Source organism: Berghia stephanieae, chromosome 10 (genome assembly GCF_034508935.2).
Source record: "Berghia stephanieae isolate SIO BIC M18660-M18661 chromosome 10, UCSD_Bste_1.3, whole genome shotgun sequence".
In the NCBI taxonomy this organism is placed as follows: Eukaryota; Metazoa; Mollusca; class Gastropoda; order Nudibranchia; family Aeolidiidae; genus Berghia; species Berghia stephanieae.
The window spans coordinates 43,239,605-43,263,228 of record NC_088369.1 but is presented as its reverse complement, the minus strand read 5'-3'; the positions used below and the strand labels follow the sequence as shown (position 1 = coordinate 43,263,228).

At 33.7% G+C, this 23,624-nt stretch overlaps 2 protein-coding genes across 2 annotated transcripts in view; one reads left to right on the top strand and one right to left on the bottom strand.

Annotated features, from left to right (window-relative positions):
• Nucleotides 1–7,688, bottom strand: LOC144955827 (uncharacterized). The gene is made up of 6 exons (XM_078886022.1): nt 7,506–7,688; nt 6,548–6,679; nt 5,385–5,558; nt 3,834–4,065; nt 2,969–3,125; nt 1–786 (listed from the first exon to the last, which is right to left on the bottom strand). Exons 1-6 carry the CDS (start codon nt 7,584–7,586, stop codon nt 570–572), a joined length of 993 nt encoding a protein of 330 aa, XP_078742148.1. The 5' UTR covers nt 7,587–7,688; the 3' UTR covers nt 1–569.
• The window catches only part of LOC144955824 (glutamate carboxypeptidase 2 homolog), a gene marked incomplete in the record, with an annotated part of 56,075 nt that overhangs the window by 26,923 nt on the left and 5,528 nt on the right, over nt 1–23,624 (top strand).

Sequence of the window (23,624 nt, the reverse complement as noted above, 5' to 3'; positions counted from 1 at the left end):
TCCCATGCACACCTTACCCACCCCCAAACAAAACTATTGAAAAAAATGTCAAACTTCAGTGCGTTCAACACAATCTCACGGGCACAAGGTAGATTTTTTAAATGTTTGAAAAAAAAAATTTCAAACTTCCGTGCGTTCAAACAATCTCACAAGCATGAGGCAGATTTCAAGATTCCATTGACATTACAGTACAGCGATTGACATAATCAGTTGGATGGTGAAAAGGTTCAACTGAGATATTGCCAAGTTTGGATAGAAGTCAATTTTTATCCAAAATGAGTTCTGCTCATAAATGATAAAATCAACCTTTTTTGTACATCTTCGGGAAATATCAAAGCTTAATTTCACTTCTAAATATTTGTTAAAGTTAGCCAAGTTGAAAAAGTATGAAATTTGAGAAAAGTTGCTGGATACCTTTCCCATATGTCTGACCATAACTTCATAAAAATCACCCGATTTACTTCAAATAAAGATTAAAATGCTCTGGGGAGTATATTCTTTCAGAAAATGCAAAAAAAAAAAAAAAAAAAAAAATAATTGCAAATCCAAAATTTTCACCTTCCGACTGATTATGTCATGCACTGACACATTTTGTGTGTGACAAGACTCCTAAGCCCGATCTTCAGCATCAGCTCCAACTCCTTAACTATCCTTTCCAGCACACTTTCATACTCTTTCATGAGTGCTAAGACATCTGTGCTTGACACAGCAGACAGCTGACACAGGTGTGTAGCATGTTGCAGACTTCCATCCCGGTTGGTAGGGTACAAGATGTGATGGGCCGTTCTAGTAGCAAAACAAAATTCAAAATTGTGATTAGATGAATAAAGAAATGGAATGCAGAGTTGAAAACCTATATATGCCAGTAAAATGAGATTAGCTTTTCGAAAAAGTTAAAATCAAGATTTATTTTCTCTGAAACAAAATAAATATTAATTTATTAAAAATCAACAATACATTTTTTTATAATCATTAAAAAAAAATATATTTCTTTTAGGTGACATTCCTTTAACAAAAAGATCTGTGTCAATACTGCTGGGTGTAATGGATTTTTTTTCCTCAACATTTCATCCATTCCGCAGAGATTGGGTAAATAATCATAACAATTTATACAGTTATAACAGGTAGGCCTTTAAATCTGGCGCAAACATACTTTGTACAAGACTAGCATCCCATCAAAAGTCGTAGAAATAACGAGCAAATCTTGACCTTACTCAGGATCAATCCCAGTCGCTTTGCATGTGAAACAAGTGCTCTACCCATTGAACTAGCGAAATCTCCTCTCATTACTTAACTCCCTCCTTACCAGCCATTTTCAGGATTTTCCCCAAAACCTTACACACCCAACTAACACAAAAATAGATCTTTTATCACTCAAACACAATAGCAGTAAGTTCTTGCGATAAATAATTTCTGTAGCAAAACATGCCCTGTCAATTTTCTTTAAATTTCATGATCAACAAGAGAAATTTGAATAAGAAAAATGTTGGTTGTATCGTAACGAATGTGACGATTTTCCTGTAGTTGGTATGGAGAGGGTTAAGGTTTTGACAAATTGACTTTTTAAAAAAAAATCAATTTTTTAAAGATTATACGGTGTAGTGAGATAAACTTGGCTTAGACTTTACATAAGAACTATAACTATATTATCATAACACCCACACATTTATCTGCTTATTATGTTTGCTCAAGGAATGTAAATCATTGAAATGTCCGTATTGTGGGCAATACAGATTTATCATCGTCACCGAAAATGAACATTATTCATTTTTTAAGATTATAGCAGTTTTGAAAAGGTAAGGGATTGCCTATATTTGTATTTAAAACCATCCAATAGACATAAAACTATCCAATAGACATAAAACTATCCAATAGACATAAAACTATCCAATAGACATAAAACTATCCAATAGACATAAAACTATCCAATAGACATAAAACCATCCAATAGACATAAAACCATCCAATAGACATAAAACCATCCAATAGACATAAAACCATCCAATAGACATAAAACTATCCAATAAACATAAAACTATCCAATAGACATAAAACTATCCAATAGACATAAAACCATCCAATAGACATAAAACCATCCAATAGACATAAAACTATCCAATAGACATAAAACTATCCAATAGACATAAAACCATCCAATAGACATAAAACCATCCAATAGACATAAAACTATCCAATAGACATAAAACCATCCAATAGACATAAAACCATCCAATAGACATAAAACTATCCAATAGACATAAAACTATCCAATAGACATAAAACCATCCAATAGACATAAAACCATCCAATAGACATAAAACTATCCAATAGACATAAAACCATCCAATAGACATAAAACCATCCAATAGACATAAAACTATCCAATAGACATAAAACTATCCAATAGACATAAAACTATCCAATAGACATAAAACTATCCAATAGACATAAAACCATCCAATAGACATAAAACTATCCAATAGACATAAAACTATCCAATAGACATAAAACTATCCAATAGACATAAAACCATCCAATAGACATAAAACTATCCAATAGACATAAAACTATCCAATAGACATAAAACCATCCAATAGACATAAAACTATCCAATAGACATAAAACTATCCAATAGACATAAAACTATCCAATAGACATAAAACTATCCAATAGACATAAAACCATCCAATAGACATAAAACCATCCAATAGACATAAAACTATCCAATAGACATAAAACTATCCAATAGACATAAAACCATCCAATAGACATAAAACCATCCAATAGACATAAAACCATCCAATAGACATAAAACTATCCAATAGACATAAAACTATCCAATAGACATAAAACTATCCAATAGACATAAAACTATCCAATAGACATAAAACCATCCAATAGACATAAAACCATCCAATAGACATAAAACCATCCAATAGACATATTATTGTCTCATCATGTGTCTTACCCGTGGTGCCTTATGACAAACACTCTCTCCACTTGAGATTTTATGTTGTTCACTGTGCTAATTCCCATCGTATCGTTACGCTTTACGTAGTCCTGAGCGAGTTCCTCAAAGGCTTTGGCTGTTTTCTGGAAGCGTTCACCCAATGCCAACACACGGTCTGGAAAATGAAAAATAGAATTTTTTGGCAACCTGTTACTGTTTATTGATTTTAGAAGATTAAAAGAGCTAATGGTTAGATTAGATCATTTTAAGAAACAGAAACAAAGGATACAAAAAAAAAATGGTTTTCTACAAATGCTCTGCACGCAAAAAAGCATCATTCATCAATACTTGAGATCTGTTGATATACAGTACAGCATAAAAAAGTCGAACACATCTGAATTCCCCGTTTTAATCCCTCTATTTTCATAATACCAGCAACACAAAAATCTCGAACACATAGCCTCACATGGCACAATGGCAATATACTTTTAAATAATTCTAAAAATCCAATATTTTTTCCAATCCCTTTTCACAACAATTACATCTATAACAATTTTAAAAAATTATGCCTTTTGCGCCACGACATCATAAGATATCGTCGCCTAGGCATTCCACGGAGGAATACAGATAACTCATCAAACAAGATGTCTGATGTCCACAGTAATCACCCATGTTGTCCAAGTGAGCAAATTGGGGGTTAATAATCTTGCTCAAGGAAAAAAACAAAAGTGCCTGAAGCATGGCTTGAACCCGGGTCAACCGAGTCACAGTGCAATGCCTTAACCACTCGGCCACTTCACCCCCATCTATACTATAAACAAATTTTTAAAAACCCATTAAGATAGGTCAAGGCAGACGCAGAAAAAGGGAGGCAACCTCTTACCTAATCCCGCCTGGTCCAGTGTACACTCCTCTATGATGGACGACGTCTGCCACACGGTCAACTCAAACTCCCTGGCCAGTCCCTCGATGCTGATGGGCAGGACTGAATTGTCTACCAGGCTCATCAGGCCCATGACCAGGATACGGGTGGCGGCGATGTGAAATTTGTAATGGTGGGCATAGCTGTAGCTGTGTAGCCATGGCAACGTGTCCGGGTGGATGTGCGTCGATTTCTGGGGATGTTCAGACAAATATGTTTTATTTCAGAAGTTTAAAGATGATAATAATAATAATAATAATAATAATAATAATAATAATAATAATAATAATATAATAATAATAATAATAATAATAATAATAATAATAATAATAATAATAATAATAATAAACTCTTAGATCGCATGCTATCCTCAACAATGAGGCTCATTACATCATCACTAAACAATATTTAAAGTACATGTCATCAAAAAAGAACAGTTTTCGAGGATTTCTTGAAAACAGACAATGATTTGGATCTCGGATGCTCTGTGGAATGAATGGTGTTCCATACAGACGGATCAAAATGAGAAAAGGACTTTGTTCCCGCCTTTGTACAAATGCGTGGGATAGCCAAACGGGTGGTGACATTGGAGGAACGCAAAGGTCGAGTTGTCGAATAGTACTTTTGGAGTTCTGTGAGGTAGCGAGGGGCAGTGTTTTCCAGTCAACGATAAACTAGGACACATGCTTTGAATTTGAACCTTTTCTCAGCAGGCAGCCAGTGTAATCTTCGAAAGAGAGGTGTGGGAGAGTCAAACCTCGGCCTTCGAAAGACCAATCTGGCAGCATTATTTTGGACCGTCTGCAGCCGCTCGAGCTTATTTTCCGAGACACCAAACAACAGAACATTACAGTAATCCAGCTTTGAAAATAAAAAGATGTTTACAAAACTATAAAGTCTTGTAATTGCTTAGGAAAAGGTAAATATGTGGAGCTCATCGCACAAGGCTGTTACGTCTTATGCTTGTGGTCTTATTCGCCTTTGGACTGGTATGTCTGTGGTTCAAGTCCTGCTCTGGACAGTGCAACATTGAATCATTGAAAAAGGCTACTTTACTTACTCACATTCTGTCACCGTAATTGGGTGTAAAATGAAAATCTGACCTGTAACAGCATTGTTTTTGTCTAAAAAATTACCGACAAGATCAACAATAATAAAAACAACAATAATAATAATAACAAAAAAAAATATTAATAAATTAATAAAAAAAATTTAAAAATTTAAAAAAAAACAAAAAAAACAACAAAAAAAAACAAAAATAATAATAATAATAATAATAAAAATAATAATAATAATAACAATAATAATAATCATAAAACTATATTTCATCCAAAAATAATTTTTTTGTACAAACATAATTAACTTGGATGGCCAATTGAGCAACAGCTTATCACAGTTTCAAGTTTATCAAAATTTTGATGAAATAAATGATGAGAGAGAGAGGGGGGGGGGGGGGGAAGAGGAGAGGGAGAGGAGGATGAGAGAGAGAGAAGAGAAAGAGCACTAACTGACCCCTTGAAACTGGACGGTTATTGTGGGGATCCCAACCATGTGCAGAAAGGGAGATAATGTGTTGTCTGAGCCAAAACCAGTCAGCTGACTGTACATACTACGAGAGTTCCCTTCCTTGGATTGCTGCTGCCACCTACTCTGTATCGTCTGCTCCTCGTTCCGTGGGTCTGTGATCTGTGGAAGTATGGAAGTCAAAAAGTAGAAGCTGGCAAAAGCAAATCTGAAAAGTTTGAGTATTTATTGTTTTGTTTTTTTTAACGATAGCTACTATGTTACTAGTGTGCACCTTGTGTGAGTGTGTCTATGTCAATATTGTATTGTTATAAATGTGTAACCAAATGACAAATTGCCACTTTTTGGGGGACAATAAAGATATATTATCATTAAGGAATTTTTGTTGTTGTCTTTTGGGTTTTTTTAAATTTATTTTAAAAAAAAAAAGAAAATAAGCCTTCTAATTCATATTATAAGTTATATATTTCCCCACTTTTTAATTCAATATTTTGTCATCAATTTCACCGACTTATAAACAACACTACGGCCATCTGCCTTATTATTTCCTTTGCTAAGGCATTTCATAAATAATCCATCAAAACAAACACCTGATGCCAACTGGAATCACCCATGCTGCCCAAAATGAGCGAATTGGGGGGTTACTAATTTTTCACAAAGAAAAAAAAAATTGCCAGTGTGTGGTCGGGCTTGAAACCTGGGACCCTTGCTTTCAGTACAATGCCAAACAACTTAGCCACTTAAATATTTTTAGAAAATTGAGCTTTTATATAGAGCAGTATCCACTAAATGTGTTCAAAGCGCTTTACAAAGGAAGGGTCCCTGACCAACAGCAACACGTAACATGTAGAACGAGACATAACGCCTGTTAGGCGATATTACAATTTTTTCTGACAGAGACATTGTTAACGGCCAGGTACTTATTTTACACCTGAGTACGGCAAGAGAATGTGAGTAAAGAGTCTTCTCCAAAGACTCAACTATGAGCCAAGCGAGGCTTGAACCAGGACCTTACGATCCAAAAGCGAGTGTCATACCACAAAACCACATAGTCGCACAAAAAATTAGCCACTCAAACCAATCCCTTCCTCCCCCCAATCCTTGGAGTATTCAAAAATTAAAATAATCTTGTCTCCCTCAAGGCTACTCACATCAAAAGCAACTTCCTTGAGTAACTGTTGCAGACTTCCACCGGCTTGGACTGCGATGGTGGCATTGCCAGATACAAGATGGCTGGCATCAATGTAAGCCACGGCACGACTACCAAGAATGTGTTGTCGATTCTGGTTGGGAAAAAAAAGATTCTTAACAAGATTCTTAACACCACTACCACATTATCTCATTCAACTATAGTTTCATTCATCCGGAAACCTGAAACGTCCATTTTATCTGTTTTCGTAATTAAATTGAAGCTTACATTCAATTTCACATTGTTATTTATTTCTTCGAGCAGCAACATTTACATTTCCTTATTCTACTGATCATAACAGGACTTGACTATTCAAAAATAGATCAATAGATCATGGGATGGAGTTATAGATGCTTGTTTTGATCAGTTTAAAATAACCACTCTCGCAATATAAATATTATATCTCTTTTTTTTTTTGGGGGGGGGGGGGGGGGGGGGGGGGAGTATACGGCACTTGCAAAACTTTTAGATCATTTTAGAACCAGTAAACAGAAAGACGATGAGGGAAACGTTCTGGATTTGAAGTTAAAGCAAGAAAGAAAAAGTAAGACAAAGGTGATTGGTTCAATTAGGGAACAGAAGATTCCACGAGTAATCTATCAATGTCCCTATTTTGACATTACCTAAGCTTAAATGGTATAAATGGTAGTTCTGGATAAATAAATTAAATTGATGTATAGATAGTATGCGCTTGGCTAAGAAGCTCATAACATTGACATCCGGAAGTATAACGGACCAACACACAAAACTATGTGTATCCATGAACGTTTATAGTCGGGTTAATACAGTTCAGTGAGCATCACTCATAAACGCGGATGGCAAAAAAACAATAACAAAGACCTGAGTGACGTCATCTTCGAACTATCTATAGACAGATACCAAGTGACCAACAGAAAAAGAGAAAAGAAGGTTTAAATGACCTTGATGTACATCAGGGCTCCAGCATTGGAGAACTCTGACCCTCCCCATGACACGACCTTGACCCACGAGATGGCCTCCATAGGTGAAGGTTGTGTAGATACTGTATACTCTTGACCAGCTGTGCGATGATGGAGGTACTGACGACAACATCTTGAGATGGGCTGAATGGAAGGGAGGAACGAGGAGCCCTACCAGCGTGTAGTGATCTGGGGGAGGCAGAGTGGTAAATTATTTTTTTTTTAATTTTTAATGAGCTTTCATCAGTGCTGATGGTGACAAAAAGTGAGAAAGTAGGAAAATATTGAACGACTTTCAGCCCCAATTTTACTGCACTAACCCTACTCTTAGAGCAATTGAGATAACTGTCATTCTTATTCTAGATAATTTCTGGAGTGTGGGGAAACTGCACTTGTTCGTTCTACCACACATCAAGTCTCTCACTGCCAGTACATTTGATTGAGGGAAATGTAATTTTTTTAAAAGGAGGAAATTCTTCCTCTGGCTCCAAAATCATGGATATCCGCGGATCTGAGGAAAACCATCAGCACTGCTTTACATAGCGCAATATCCATTAAACATGCTCAAAGCGCTTTACAAGGGGTCCCTAGCCAACAGTAATACTTAACTTGTAGGATGAGACATGATACCTGTTCGGGGGGGTATAAAAAAAAAAAATTTGGGAGATAGACAACACTGATAACGTATAGTGAGTATAGTGGTATGAGTAAAGAGCCTTTTCTAAGGACTCAACTAAGCGCCGCTCAGAGTGGTACTCGAAACCAGGACCTTCCAATCCAAAGAAGAGTGTTATACCACGAAACCACATGTACAATGTGGAATCAAATTTTTCTCATTTTTTGTTTTGCACTTAATGAATGTTATATCTTACGGTTTTAACTCGGATAAACAATGAAGCCAGTTGTTAAAGCTATGATTGCTCTGATATTTAGTGAAAGTAGAATCAAAACACTCGCAGTGCAGGCTGAAATATTATACCCTCTAAATAGCTTGCCATTCATTCCTGTTTATGAGGCAAAAATATAAACTCTTATTTAAATTTAAGTCAATTTAACATAGAAATTCAAGGATAGTGATGATGATGATGATGAGGATGATGACGATGATGATGGTAATGGCGATGATGATGATGATGATGATAATAATAATCATAACTTTCATGAAGATTCAAAATAATATAATGGTGGAAAAAAGAAACCCAACCTTTTTCCTCAGTGCCTTGTATAGTCGCGACAATGTTCCGAATCTTTTGTCTCCTATTCTTATTGCATACTGTTAATGCCACCACAAAGGAATCTGTGAAGGAAATAATAATAATAATAATATTATAATAATAATAATGATATAATAATAATAATAATAATAATAATAATAATAATAATAATAATAATAATAATAATAATAATAATAATATATTATTATTATTAATAATAATAATAATAATAATAATAATAATAATAATAATAATAATAATAATAATAATAATAATAATAAAAATATATAATTATCATTTTTTGAATTTAAAAAATGAAGAAATTTATAAAAAAATGTAGATATCAAACAAAGTTTATGCAATTACTTAAAAATTGGCCTCGAGATGAAGTCTCTAAATAGCACTCTCCTTATCAAGTTTAAAACAATTTCATCTTATGATATCATCAGTTCTATCTCGTAAACTACAAACGTTTTCATTCAAACACAATATGCCAAGTTGCTGTAGTAGTATTGTTGTTACAAGCAGATCTACATCTGATGTTTTGTTTTTGTTTTTAAGGGTTTTACGACACTTGCAACACATTAAGGTCATATCAGCGCCAACAATTCTAGAATTACAATTAGAGCACCCAAGAAAAGGTAAGGCAAGGGGGAATTGGTTCAAATAAGAAACCGGTGTAGATTCCAAGAGCACACTATCAGAGTACTTAGTTTGAGATCACCTAAAAGTCTCATCCAGCAACAAGCATAGGTCTCCACTAAGAGGAACACACTCAAATATTTACAAATCATATATGTAAAACAAAACATAATACACTGCATAACAGAGAGATGATTTACAAGGAAAAAAATATCATCTTCACAAAACTAACTATACATTCGACTGTTTCCCTCTCAGCCAGGGTATCAGGCCAGGGCCAGGACAAAACACAGTAATCTCATTCCAAGACAAAGACAGAAAGCAAGTTGGAAAAAGACATAGGGAGATAGAAGACACGGTATGTACCTCCCTGCCCACTGTGGGAGGTCAGGAATCCCACCCAGTTTCACACTATTTTGAAATTTGTTTTCATCCATATCATACCATTACGATACGATATGTCACATATTATTAAAAATTCACTTCTCTTTCCTTATAAATAAATAAAGAGATAAAAAATAAATAAATGGAGAGTCGCCGAAACCTTTTAATTTTCCCTTTGATGAGTAGAATCTTTGAATGGACGGCTGGTCCCCGCTTTGTTTGATATCGTCGTCCTCACTATTATCGTAATCATCATCGTCTCCATCAGTAGTGGAGGCAGGGGAGGGAATCCAGTCCTGGTTTATTAGAGCGATGAGAGTGAGTGCCTGGTGTGTAGAAATGGTCTGGCACGGAATTGACGGTTTCCATAGAAACGGTTGGTCTGTGGGAGAAGGAAAGGACAGGGAAATTGACCAATAAATAAATAATAAATAAATAAATAAATAACTTCATTAAAAAAAAAAAAAAAATAGCATGGCACTGTGATTTGTTCTTCGTCGATTTTTCTGTAACTTGCTAACTTTAAATTGTGAAAAAAAGAGAATTTAAAAAAAAAAAAAATTGATAGTAAATTAGAAAAAATGTGTATATTCTACCTGCAGCAAATGATAAAATGTCATAAGATAGAGTAGAAAGTTGGAAATGTAACTTTGAACGATTTACTTGTTGAATAACTTTTGATGATAACATTGCAATGAGTTTATAATAAAAAATAACACCTATACTTAATGATGATAATTATAATGATCACACACAACAATTGAGAGGATATTTAAACAAAATTAAAATAAATTATGCCCTTCCGCCACGACATCGTTGCTAGGCATTCCACGAAGGAATATAGATAATCCATCAAACAGGATGTCTGATGTCAACAGGAATCACCCATGTTGTCCAACGTGAGCATATTGGGGGTTAATAATCTTGCTCAAGGAAAGCAGGGCTCGACCCTGGACCTTCCGGGTCACAGTGCAATAACCACTCAGCCATCCCCCCCCCCCCCCCCCCCTCATTTAAACAAAAAAGAAAAAAAAAGAAAGGCAACTGTACTCACCCTCACATAAGTAGCTGCTGAGGCATAGGGCACAGTGTCGGGGTCAATGGACAAGCCTTTTTCAAAACGATGGTCGTCCACATCCAATACAAAAGTACAGACACCGCTCCGCGTCTTTCTGCCTCCATCACTAAAATAGACCACAAAACACACAAAAATAAGTTACTTGGGTCTATTAACTCACTCAATCCTAGAGATTTTTGCTACTTTTCAAAATTGGAAGAAAAAAAAAAATGGATTAAAAATGAGCATGTACATAGATGGAAAAGAACAAAGCAGAAACCAGTGGGAGAGGAAATAGGAAGAAGACGATGGAGGTGGATTGGACACACCCTTAGAAAGAATGACTCCACTATAACAAAGAAAGTATTGGACTGGAACCCTCAGGGCAGAAGATCAAGGGGAAGGCCACGAGGAACATGGAGAAAAATTTAAAGAAGCTGATATACAGAGAAGTGATAAGACATGGAACGGGAAAAAAAAAAGTTAGCTCAGGATAGAGAAGGATGGAAACTGTTTGTCTGTGGCCTATACCCTGACCCAGGGTGAAAAAGGCAATGATGTGATGATGTACAGAGATAGTTTTATTCAACTATCATTAACATGCAAAAAAACCCCACAACATTAGCTTTGATACTACGCCTATAATTTATCTCATAAACATGCAATAAATAGGCATGGGGTAAAAGTAACCGGGTATACTACGGGTATATATATATATATATATTATTTTATATATTATTTAATATTATATATATATTTTATATATATATTATTTATATATATAATTATATTATATATATTATATATTTTTTATAAACCTTTCTTTAAAAAAATATAGCATTGTGGAGAACATTGTGCTTATTTGAGTCAATAAAAAAATTGATACGGCGCCAAATCTATGAAAGATTTGAAAATTAGAAATGTATTTTTTACAGATAGATTAAACAGATATTGTTTTTCCTTTTATAATTTAAAGTCAGTTTGAAAGTTCGTTGAGTCAAACAGTAATATCATGAAATATGTAAGACGACACTTGGCTCCCAAAATCAATAATTTTGACACTGTAAAAAGTTGTCAATTTGCGTCATTATTTATGACATCAAGTATTTTTTTACTTCCGTTGTGTTGTTTATTTGCGGTGATCAGTTTTGTTATGGAGTATTATGTTTAATTGGTGTATGTTTTGGGTGTGTGTCTGTGGTGTTTTGTGTGTGTGTGTGTGATTTGTGTAGTGTATACATGTGTGTGCGTGTTGGCATATTTCAGAAAATCGTGGCATTCATAGTGATATTTTTCACTGATCACATGAAGGTTTTTCGTCGCCTTTTGATTCTTTTTTTTTTTACTATTAGGGTTAGCTGGAGGTTGCTAAGTGTTATTAAGGTGCTAGGGTGTTTGTTTTTTCCATAAGTTAAGTAAAGGGGAGACATTCCGAAAGCTGCTACATCCCAGTTTTTTTTTAAATTTGTATTTTCACCGTTGTTATTTTGTCGGGCATTTATTTATTCAGTTTGTCATTATATAGAAGTAGTTTTAAAAACTCTAGAACAAACCTAGGGGATTTGTGAAAGTTTATAATTTCCTAATTTGACCATTGTTTTGATTTTCGGCCGCCTTTTGATTATTTTAAGTATTGGAAAGGAGTGCAAAAGCAGTCCGAGAGTTGTTTTTTTTATTAGGGTGATTGAGGGTTAGTCATAAGGTTTTTAAATGTGCTAGGGTGTTTGTTTTTCAAAAGTTAAGAAAAGGGGAGACATTTCTGAAAGCTCCTACACCCCCAGTATTTTTTTAAATTTGTATTTTCCCCTTTGATCTTCATGTTGGGCCAATAGAAAAATTTCAACCGAAGATATACCAAATTACCAGACAACGTTGTTTTACCAATCTCCCTCATTAAATGATGGTGGGTACAGTATTGAATGAAAATGTTTTTTCCCCCGCGAAATTGCGGGTTTTTTTACTAGTATATATATATTATATATATATATATTATATTTATTATATATATATATATATATATATATATTATATTTAATATATATATCCAAATATAAGAAAATACTACCTTCTCACTAAATGAAAAAGTCTGCCATCCATACCTTATCCGCCATGATGTCCCGTCCCTTCGAATCAAACAGCCCACCGGACACTGAACGCCAAACAATTCCAACAACTTAAAGGGTCAGACTCCGTCCATAGTGACTTTAGATCAACGGTGCCTGGAATGAAAGGGAAAATTTAGGTATAAATCATAATAGGGGCTATGTGGTCTAGTGGTATGACACTCACTTTCTGTCGGAATGCCCTGGTGTTAGGCCTTGCTCGGTGCAAGATGGTCCTTGGGAAAAAAAGTTCTTTACTATATTTTCTCACCGTACTCAGGTAAGATAAAATAAGTTAAATATGTACCGGGCTGCTAACAGCGTTGTCTCGGTCCGAAAAAATTGTAATATACCTAACGGCGCATGTCCCGTCCTGAAAGTTAAATGTTGCTTTGACTGGGGACCAACCCCTTGTAAAGCGCTTTGAGCATGTTTTTGTGGATATTGCGCTATATAAAAGCTCAATTATTTTTTTAAAAATACTCATACTGATATACAATGGGGGAAAACAAAAACTTGAAATCGGTTCTTTCGTGGGTGCACACGAGACCCTTTGTACTGAATTTTTTTCTTTTTTTTTTTATTGGGGTTTTTAACCCAAAAGAAAAAAAAATTTTTTTTTGGACAAAAAATTAATTTTTCCGGCCCCCCCCCACCATGAACCCCACCTCCCATCTTGTGTTTGCCAGAAGGGGGTATTTTTGGAAGGGGGAAAAAAGGGGGGACCGGGAAAAAGTAAAAGGAGTGATAGGGTGCGTTATGGCGGAAGCATTAAAGACGTTTTGGGGTCTATCTGGGTCTGGGAAAGTGACCAAAATTTCTGTTCCTCAACGTGCACAGAATCATCTGTAAAAAGTGTAACCCTTTAAAAAAAAAAAAACAAAAAAAAAATTTTAAAAAAAAACTTTTAAGTTCTATGTCAAAAAAAGGGATTTCTTACCCTGCAGGTTGTTATTTTGACATAAAAAAAAAAAAAATAAAAAATTTTTCTTCTTTGTCAAAAAAAATGATCTATTTTTAAAAGGGAATGCTGAGTTTTTGGGGAAAGGGATTTTTCCCTTCACTTTTTCTACTAGTAAAAAAAGGGAAACGGGTTTTTATTTGGGGGAAAAAAAAAATTGTAATATCACCAACAGGCCATGTCTTTTCCCTTTACATTTTTAAGTGGTTTTGTTAGCTAGGGGCCACTTGTAAAGCGTTTGAGCACTTTCAAAAAAAAGATTAAAAAAGGTGTTTACGAAGGTCCCAGAAAGAAAAAAAAAATAGAAGAAAAAAACCCCCCCCAAAAAAATTCAGTCGGGTAGACTGATTTTTTTGGGGGATGGTTTTTTTTTTTTATTTTTCTTTTTTGTTTTGTCTGCCCTTTCATAAAAAATTGTTCAGATCTTTATTTATACTGGTGCCTGCCCTTCTTTTTTTTAAATTTTTGAACACTTTAAGTGGTGTTGCAAAAATAAAGTTTTTTTGTTGTTTTTTTTTTTTTTTACCCCCAAGGGGACTGCATCCACTGATAAACTTTTATTAAAAATAAAAATTTTTTATAAATTTGGAATTTTTTCCCAGTTTGAGTAGATGACTAAAATTTAATTTATGTAAAATCAGCTATTTTTTTATTCTAGCGGATTTAAGAGCTTGACTTTTTTAAAAAAAATTTATATTAATATTAAATATATTATATATATTTTTAATAAAAATTTTTATTTTGTTTTTTTAATTTTTTTTTAAAATTTTTTTTTTTTTTTATTTTTTTTTTTAAAGTATTTCCCCCAAAATGGGGGGGCCCAAAATCCGGCCCCCCTATTGATTGCCTCTAGCACTTCACTTTTTATTTTTTTTTAAAAGGTTTTAAAAACCCAACGTCAAGGTATATAATTGAAAATCAAGTTTTGAAGTTATTTGTTAAACACCCGTAAGAAGGTTAGCCTAAATTTTCACTTTGGTCAATAAGGGGGACCGCCAAAAAAAGTAAAAAGGGGGGGCCCCCAGGTTTTCACGATTATTTAAAATGTGGGGGCAAAAATCTTTCCAAAATTTTTTCTCAAAAATTCTAGAGCTTTTAAGGATTTTTATAGAAATAAAAAAAAAATAAAAATTGTTTTAAAATTTGAGAACAAAAAAGAAAAGAATACTTTTTAAAATCTATTTTTAGAAAAGATTTATAAAAATTTTGGTCCGGATTCTTATTTGGTGACAAAAGACAAGCAAAAAAAAAAAACTTTTTTTTTGTGAAAAAGTTGTTTGTAATTTTTTGCGCAAAAAAGAGGCCTCGGAAATAAATCCTCGGGCAAGCGGTAGTAGGGGGTATCAGTATCAGTTTGGGGTTTTGTTTTTTGTAAAAAAGCTTATAAACCCCCTTTTTGAGTAGCATTGATGCCTGAGCCGTTGAAGCCATTCGCGTGTGAAATGGAGCATTTCTGTATGCAGAGAATGAAAGTCCGCTTTTAAAAACCTCCATTCCGGCGTTGCTTTTTGCCATACGATCTTCGAAATGTTTTTGGTTAGACGTAAAGTTGACCCGTTTTGGGTTGAAAAAGTTTTTAAAAAGGAAAAAACCCCAACTTAAATTTTATCTAAAAAAATTTTTTAAAAAAAACCCCGGGTTTTTTATATTTTTAAAAACCCCAAAGGAATCGAAAACCCCCGGGATAGGGATTTTCAAAGAGGTGGGGGACGGCGTCCTCTCTATGCCGCAAGTATTTTTTGCCCTTTTCGGTTCCAAATAGACGCTATGGATGTGGGGTAAATTTTGTGGGGGATTTTTTAAGAGGCCCGAGAAATTTAAAATTTGGTAAGTTATTGGCCTTTTTTTTAAAACCCAGTTGTTTTTAAGATTTTAAAAGGGTAGACAAAAACCCCCCTGATGTTGTAAATTGGGTCGTCGTCTTTTTGGGGAAAGGGGAAAGCCCCCAAGATAATTGGGGGTTCGGGTAGACTGTAGTTTTCACAAGTGAGAAAAGATCTGCGTTTATTTAAAATTTTTTTACTACTATACCACTACTACTTTTAGTTTTGCGCTACCCCCAAATCAAACCTTCTCGTTTTTTTTTTTTTTGGCAAAACTAGAATGGATTTTGAAAAAAAAAAAAATTTTTAAATTAAACCCGTTTTGCATCTTGTTTATGCATAAGTATGCCTATCACAGCATTCAAAAATCATAGTTTAAAGTTGAGAAAATTTTTTTTCTTTTGTAACTTTAGTCAGGAATTTGGCTTTAAAAATCCCGAAAATGTTTGTGTCAATCAGACAAAACCCTTTTATGTGATCTTGAGTTAATGGTAAGAATGTAATTTTTATAGGAAAAGAATAACATTTAGGTAACATAGTTTGTTTTTTTTTTTTTTTTTTTTTTTCATGATGTGTAATATATTACAGCCACCCGGATAAAATTTTTCTCATTTTTAAAAAACAACTTTCGGTTTTAAAACAATATTTTAAGCAAAAGGAAATAATTCTATATAAAAGCATGGTTAAAGCAAAAAAACTTTTTTTTTTAAAAAGTGGTAAAAATTTTTGAAATCAAACAGTATTCATGATTAAAATTTCTCATGGATGAAATCTGACAGGTTGAAAAAAATCGAGAGTGAGCAGGTTTAATGCTACAGTAGTGGTCAAAATCTGTTTTGGGCGAAAGAGGGGGGGGCTTGCGTATGGGTTTGTGACGTCATCGGTGGCCCTTAAAAAGAAAGGGGTGGGGCTGGTCATAATCTTGACCCAAAAGGGGTTTTAAAAGCGTTTAAAAAGAAATGAGGATATCTTGTTTTAGGATTAAAAGGCATTTTGACCAATGGTTTGGTGGAGCTTATTGTCTTAAATTAAGGCAAATTTTCTCTTTACTCTGACAAATGTTGAATTGTTGAGAAAAAGTTTGGGGAAAAATTTTCCCCCTTTTAAAAATATCGGCGTTTTTTTGGTGTTTGGTTGAAAATTTTTAAACGGGGCTCCCCTATGGTTTTTGTTTCAATAAAAATTGCTATATGGGGTTTTATAAAAAATTTTTTTTTCTTTTTGGAGTTGACAATAAATGTGAAAAAGTTGAAATAGTGGACGGAAAAATGAATTTGGGTTTAAAACCCAAAAATTTTTTGATGACCCCCAAATATTGCGTTTTTTAAAGGGGGCTGACCGAACTTGAACAAAAAAAATACCCAAGGGGAAGATTATGGGAAGTTTGGGTTTTTGGGAAAATTATTTTTTCCCCTCCCCCCCTTTCCAAACCCTTTTGGATTTTTTTTAAATTTAAAAAAAATAGCCAGGGGTTTTTCGGACTTAATTTTTTTTTTTTTCCCAAAAGGGGAACAATAGTTTTAAGGTAAAAAATTTTTTTTAAAAAAACCCTTTTTAAAAACATAAGGGGGGGAGTTTTTTGTTTAAGGTTTAGAGAAAAACTTGCACATGATAGTTTTTAGTTTTTTTTTTTTTGTTTTTTTTTTTCTTATAAACCCCAAATCAGAGCCTAAAAATGATGCGAACAAATTTCCCCAAACACATGTTTTCTTTTTTGGTAAGTATGTACATTAAAAAAAATAAAAAAATTTTGTATAGGTTACCCCCAGTTGGCACCATGTCAAAATGTTTCAATCACAAAATTTTGTGGTGGAAAAAACTTTTTCCCAAAAGATGAGACCTGAGTTGTTAGGCGCAATCAATATTTCAGGACAAGGGAAACACTTTTTACACGTGAGTTTTTCCTAGTTTTTTTTTTTTAAAAAAATTTTTTTTTGAGGGGAAATTCCCCCAAAATAACACTTTTTAAAAAACCTTTCCCTCGTTATTTTTTTTAAATGTATTCTTGATGGCCATTCCATTTAAAGTCGTTTTTTTTTTTTTTTTACAAAAGTGGAAAATGATGCTTTTTCCAGGAAAAATTAAAAAGTTTGTTGGGATTATCTTTGATCCGCTTTTGTCCTATTTCTTGCATCTTTAATGTTTATAAAATTTTTTTTTTTAACTTATTGCGTTGCAAGGTTAGGAATTTCTATTGTTGCAAGACAACCTTTATATGCCCCAAAAACGTAGTGATATAAAAAAATTTTTTTGGTATTTTGTGGGGGTTTGGTTTTTTAAAAAATTTGGTTAAAAACGGTTTATGAAACCCGGGTTTGGGTTTTTATCTATATTTACCCCAAACACAGTTGAACTTTTAAATACTTAGAAATAGTCCCCCTTTTTAAATCTTTTTTATTTTACTTGCATTTTTAAACCAGTAATTTTTAGTTGGATTTTTAACAATGGCCTTCATGTTTATTGTAAACCAGAATAAATTATGATCTTTTCATCTTTTCCCCAAAAATACAGGGTCCCGATTTTTTTTCTGACTCGAGTCTGATTCTTACTACTCGTGAGGTCCAAAAGTGATTTCTCATTGTCTCGGGGAAACCCAGGTCTTTTCCCCCAAACCCGCAAAGCCTCACCCCAAATATCACAAACTGAACCTCGTTGCCGTCTGGGACCAGGTTCCCGAATGCTAACATTTTAAAACCCAAAAGTTTTTTGTGCAATGGTGAGTCTTTTTTTTTTCATTTTTCTTTGATTTTGTGGGGGGCAAATTTTAAATTTTTTCCAAAATTCCCCTTTTTAAAAAAAAACTTCCCCCCCCCCCTGGTGCGCTTTGTGTTATTGCATTTTTTTTTGTTTTGGCGGCTGCGGGCCAAATTTTCGCTCCATTTTTAAAAACAAGCACAAATCCCCAAAATTTTTAGGGTGGACATCTTAGAAAAAAGAAAACCCCCAAAAAGTGGTGATATCAGTGAAACCAGCCCTAAAATTTTTTGTTTTTTTTATTTGGGGGTTTTTTTTGTCTGTAAAAGACTTAAATTTCTTGTTTGTAAGTGTTAAAAAAAATTTTTTTTTTTTACAACCCATCATAATTTTAAAAAAGGGGTTTTTTGTATTTCTTGATCTTAGGGTTTTTTTCAAGACCGCTGGAAAATTTTAAAGAGAATCCCCCTAGATACATTTTTTTAATCTTGCAACTAAAAAGTATTTTTTATTGGGGAGCATTTAAAGAAAGAAAATTTTTTTTTTTTTTGTCGGTACTAAAATTATACTTTTATAATGGGCTGCTTTTGCTACAACCTTTGACTTTTCCCGGTTCAATATTTTTTTTTTTTCTAAATTCTTTGGGGGGTCTTTCAAGACAAAAGAGTCATTAAAATTCAGGTCCCCAATGATGTGTGTAGATTTGATGAAAAATAGTTCGGTTGAGAAAAAGGGGTTCCCCCCTTGTGATCGTTTTTCTAGCATTTTTTTTTCCCCCCTTACCCGTGTCAATTTTAAAAAGGGAAGACTCAAATATTTTCTATTGAAAAAAGGGGTTTTTTGTTAGAAAAATTTTCCGGCATATCTGTTTATATTTTTATTTCCCCCAAAATATAAATGGGTTAAGTTGTCTGGGCTCAGCATCGTTCAGGCAGTTGGGGGGAAGCTTTAAGGAAAATTTTTGAAACCCCAGCTAACCCCGGGCCCGGAGGACGTTTGTTTTATGCGGTGTTTGTTCTGCCAAACCGGGTTTTTCCACTCCCCCAATGACAAAGAAAATATTGTTATGATATGAATATAGTCTATTTTACTTTTGTTACTAAAAATTGTTACTTTTTTTCCCTACTGTTTTTTTATTTTTTTTTTTATTATTTTTATTATTATTATTATTATTTTTTTATTATTATTTTATTTTTTTTATTTTAGATATTGCCTTCATTGCATTTATTTTTTTTGATAAAAATTAATTTTGATTGTGTAAATAATTTTTTGTGAATTTTTTTTGTCGATTTTGGCCCCAAAGGGGTACAAAAACTTAAAAAAAAAAGTTAGTCTTTGGGGTAGGATTGGGTCTTTCTTTTTTTTTTTTTTCCCCCGGGTCGAGTGGGAAAATTTGGAGAAAAATTTTTTTTCCAACGTAAAAAAAAAAAGAGCTTACCTTCCCCCGAACTGTTTCCCCAAGGGGTTGGGGTTTGGGGGAAAAAACCCAAATTCTTTGCATTCTGTCTGATTTTTTTTGGGTTTTAAAAAACCCCAAAAGGCAATTATGTTTTTTGATGGATTCAAAGTGTTACTATTCCCATTTATGTTTATTTTGTTTTTAAAAAGGGGAAAACCCGAACCCAGTGAAGGGGGGATTTTTTTATTTTTTTCTATTTCAAAAAAAAAATATGGGGTCTTTTCATGGATTTTTTATTTTGGGGAGAGGTTCCCCAAATTAACATCCCTTCCAAAGGAATAGGGTGGTAGAAAAAAAAAATAAAAAAAAGGAATTTTTTGACAAATTAAATTTTAAAGGGCCCTTAAAAATTTTGGGAAGCTATTTTCCCCCTTTTCGCTGTCGTGCGGGTTGCATTTGATCGGCTATTGATTTATTTTATTTGTTTATAGCATGAAATGCTTTATTTTCTTCTTTTTTTTTCCGGAAATACAAAAAGCCCCAAAGGGGACCCCCCCCCTACTGTGGACGTTGAAAAAAATCTCAAGGATTTGATGGGGGAAAAAAAAAAAGATGAGACAGCGTTGTAACTTTAATGAAATATCGCAAACCATTTCTGAAAGGGACTTTGAAAGAGGATGGACATTGAAAGCAGGCTTGAAGCTTTAAATTGGATTTATATTGAAAAAGTTAATTAATTTCTTAAAAGGGGAATATTAATGCAAAACAAAATGGAAGAATCCGCAGAGATAGATTTGTTCAAAGCTGTCCTGGATTATAATTGGGATAGTATTTTTTTACAGCCAGAGTTCAATGTGAAGCAAAGAGAACAAATTTGAGAAAACCCAAAGAGATGCCATTAGAGAATGATATAAGAAGCTACGGCAATTTATTACTGAAGAGATGGTCCGTATTTGTGAGGATGATTATCAATTATTTGATTCACATATGTTTGTTAGGCTTCGCAATGTCATCGTAGCTAGGCTTACAATGTTTAATGCGAGGAGAGGCGGAGAACCCGCAAGGATGTTGTTAAAAGACTGGAATGATGCAGATTCAGGTGTATGGGTTGATCCCCAGCTTGTACAACATGTCACTGATCCTCTGAAAAAGCGTTACTTGAGAAGTATAAGCTGGCCTATCAGTCTGGAAAGGGAAGCAAGATGTTGGTCCCTGTGTTGATACCCAATGACACAATTCAGCCTTTAAGGAAACTTGCACAGGAGCGTAAAGCTGTTGATATTTCAGACAACCCATTTCTTTTTCCAAATACAGGAATATCCAAAGATCATGTAAGTGGTTACATTGCCATCAAATATGTCACTTCCTTAGTAAAGGATTTAGAGAAACCCCAGTTGTTAATAGCTGATAAATTCAGGCACCGAGCTTCGACATTATTTGCCTACTTGATGTCCCACAACACGAGAGAGATGTCTTCTATCGACATATGGGACACAGTGAATCAATCAATCAAAACATTTATCAGTGTCCACTTGCAATACGAGAAATAACAGAAGTTGGTCATTTTTTGGGTCAAATTGATAACTCAGCATCGGTCACTGGGAAGGAAATTGTAACATTGAAACAAATGACTTGTAGTGAATAGAGACTCAAATGCAAATTTTGGAACATCCATAGTAACAGCTGCAAATCAGAAGAATAATTGATGGTGAAGCAGGAGTGCCAAATCAGCTTACGTGTTCTTCAAAACAAACTGAACCCAAGAGGAATTCAAGCAAAAATCGGAGATACATGTCATGGTCAGATGAGGATACAGATAGAGTCAAGTCATATTTTAAAAACTTTGTCGAAGATGTTTCAGCACATGGTTCAAGGGGATCATTACCTAGAAAGTCTGAAATTATTCTGTTCTTAAAACACCACAGGGTATTTTCACAAAAGGAATCCCTGAAGGTACACTAATTAGTTTGGTGAAGACAAAGATTTTTAATGAAAGAAATAAATATAGAAGGAAAGAGCGTTTCAATCGGTGTAATGACAATCATGAATTTGATTTGTATTACATTCATTGTATTGTATAGTGTTATTGACATATTTTGGGGTTTACAAAAACGTTTTATCTTTATATAGTACAATCTGTTCATCATTGCAATATCCTTTTTTATATTATATGAACATTCATTTGCTCAGCTTGAGAGACAAATGCTTTGTAGAACCATAGCTGTCAACCGTTCTGTTAAAAACGGATTTGTTCCGTATTTGACTTCCTGAGTCAGTAAGTGCTTATTTTTAGTTCAAAATCCAGTATTTTGTAATTTTTGACTAATTTGTGGTAAAAAAGCCATGTGAGCCTAATGAATTATTATTATTGATCCATTATTATTACTATTACTACTACTACTATTGTTGTTATTATTATTATCATTATTATTGGTGTCCAGTGAGAGCATAATCTCCATTTGTGTAGCTCTTTAATTTGAATTATGCCTCTATCATAAATGATTTTCAACAATTAAAAAAGTTCCATTCGTTTATATGACGCCTGTATTTTACTCAAACCTTTCATAATGTATTGGAGATTTGCATAGGATATGGATGTTAGCCTCGATATACTTTGAATATTCTAAGACAGTATTGATACTTTCACTATTTGTTACAAATATTATTTTAATTAAGAATAAAATTAAATCCACCTTTTTGATTGGAAGGTATTCAATAAGAAAATCAATTGCTTATATTGATTAAAGATGACAATGATTATTTCCCTTTATTAATTTATGAAATATATAAATTTAATCCCTTTAAAAACATCTTCATCTGATTTATAATTTTTTTTTTTTCAAGCAAGCTTTTGTAACGGTTTAGGTTCAAGAAAAATAAGTATACTCCATTTTTAGGTGTGTTTATCTTGTCAAAGTAAAGAAGTAGGAATTCTCTAATATTTAGAGGTGCATTTTACTATAACTACTATTATAGTATACTACTTACAGACCATTATGTTGCATGAAAGAAAACATATATGCAATCGTCTACTTTTTATCTGAACTCACCTAATTTTTACCCCAAAACGCCCTCTCAAGTGATGTACCAGGTTGGTAGTTATGCATTTCTAACCATCTTAAGTTATTTCATTTATTTTACAATTGTGCTCTTGTGTATTGGTCCTTATCAAAGTTGAGGCAGTTGAATTCTTTCTTTATATTGTCCGTTCTGAATTTTGATCTCATTGTGGAAAGCTCCCATAGCGGGCAGGGAGGTACACACTGTGTCTTCTATCCCCTTATATCTGTTTTCCAACATGCTTTCAGTCTTTGTCTTGGAATGAGATTACTTGTTTTTTTCCTGGCCCTCGCCGGAGTCCTAGCTGGGAGGGAAGCAGTCAAATGCATATTTATTGTTTTGGGAGATGATATTTTTTTCCTTGTAAATCATCTCTCTGTTATGTATTATTACTATATTTGTTATTTTTTAATGTATAATGTAAGCATTTGAGTGTGTTCCTCTTTGTTGGATTTTGTTCTTGTGTCCGGATAAGACTTATAGGTGATCTCAAACTAAGTACATTGGTGATACGCTCTTGGAATCTACATCTGATCCCTATTTGTTCCCAGTTCCCCTATGTCTTACTTTCTCTTGGATGCTTCAACTGTAATTCTAGAACTTTTTACTATCCAATTTTCTTCCTTTTTACTGGCGCTGATATAACCTAAATGTGTTGCAAGCGCCGTAAAACCCTTAAAAACAAAACAACAATCATTGTGGAAAGTGTCATTTTAACGATTCAAATGTGCTGGTACTAAACCCGATAATTGAGCAACATTTGGA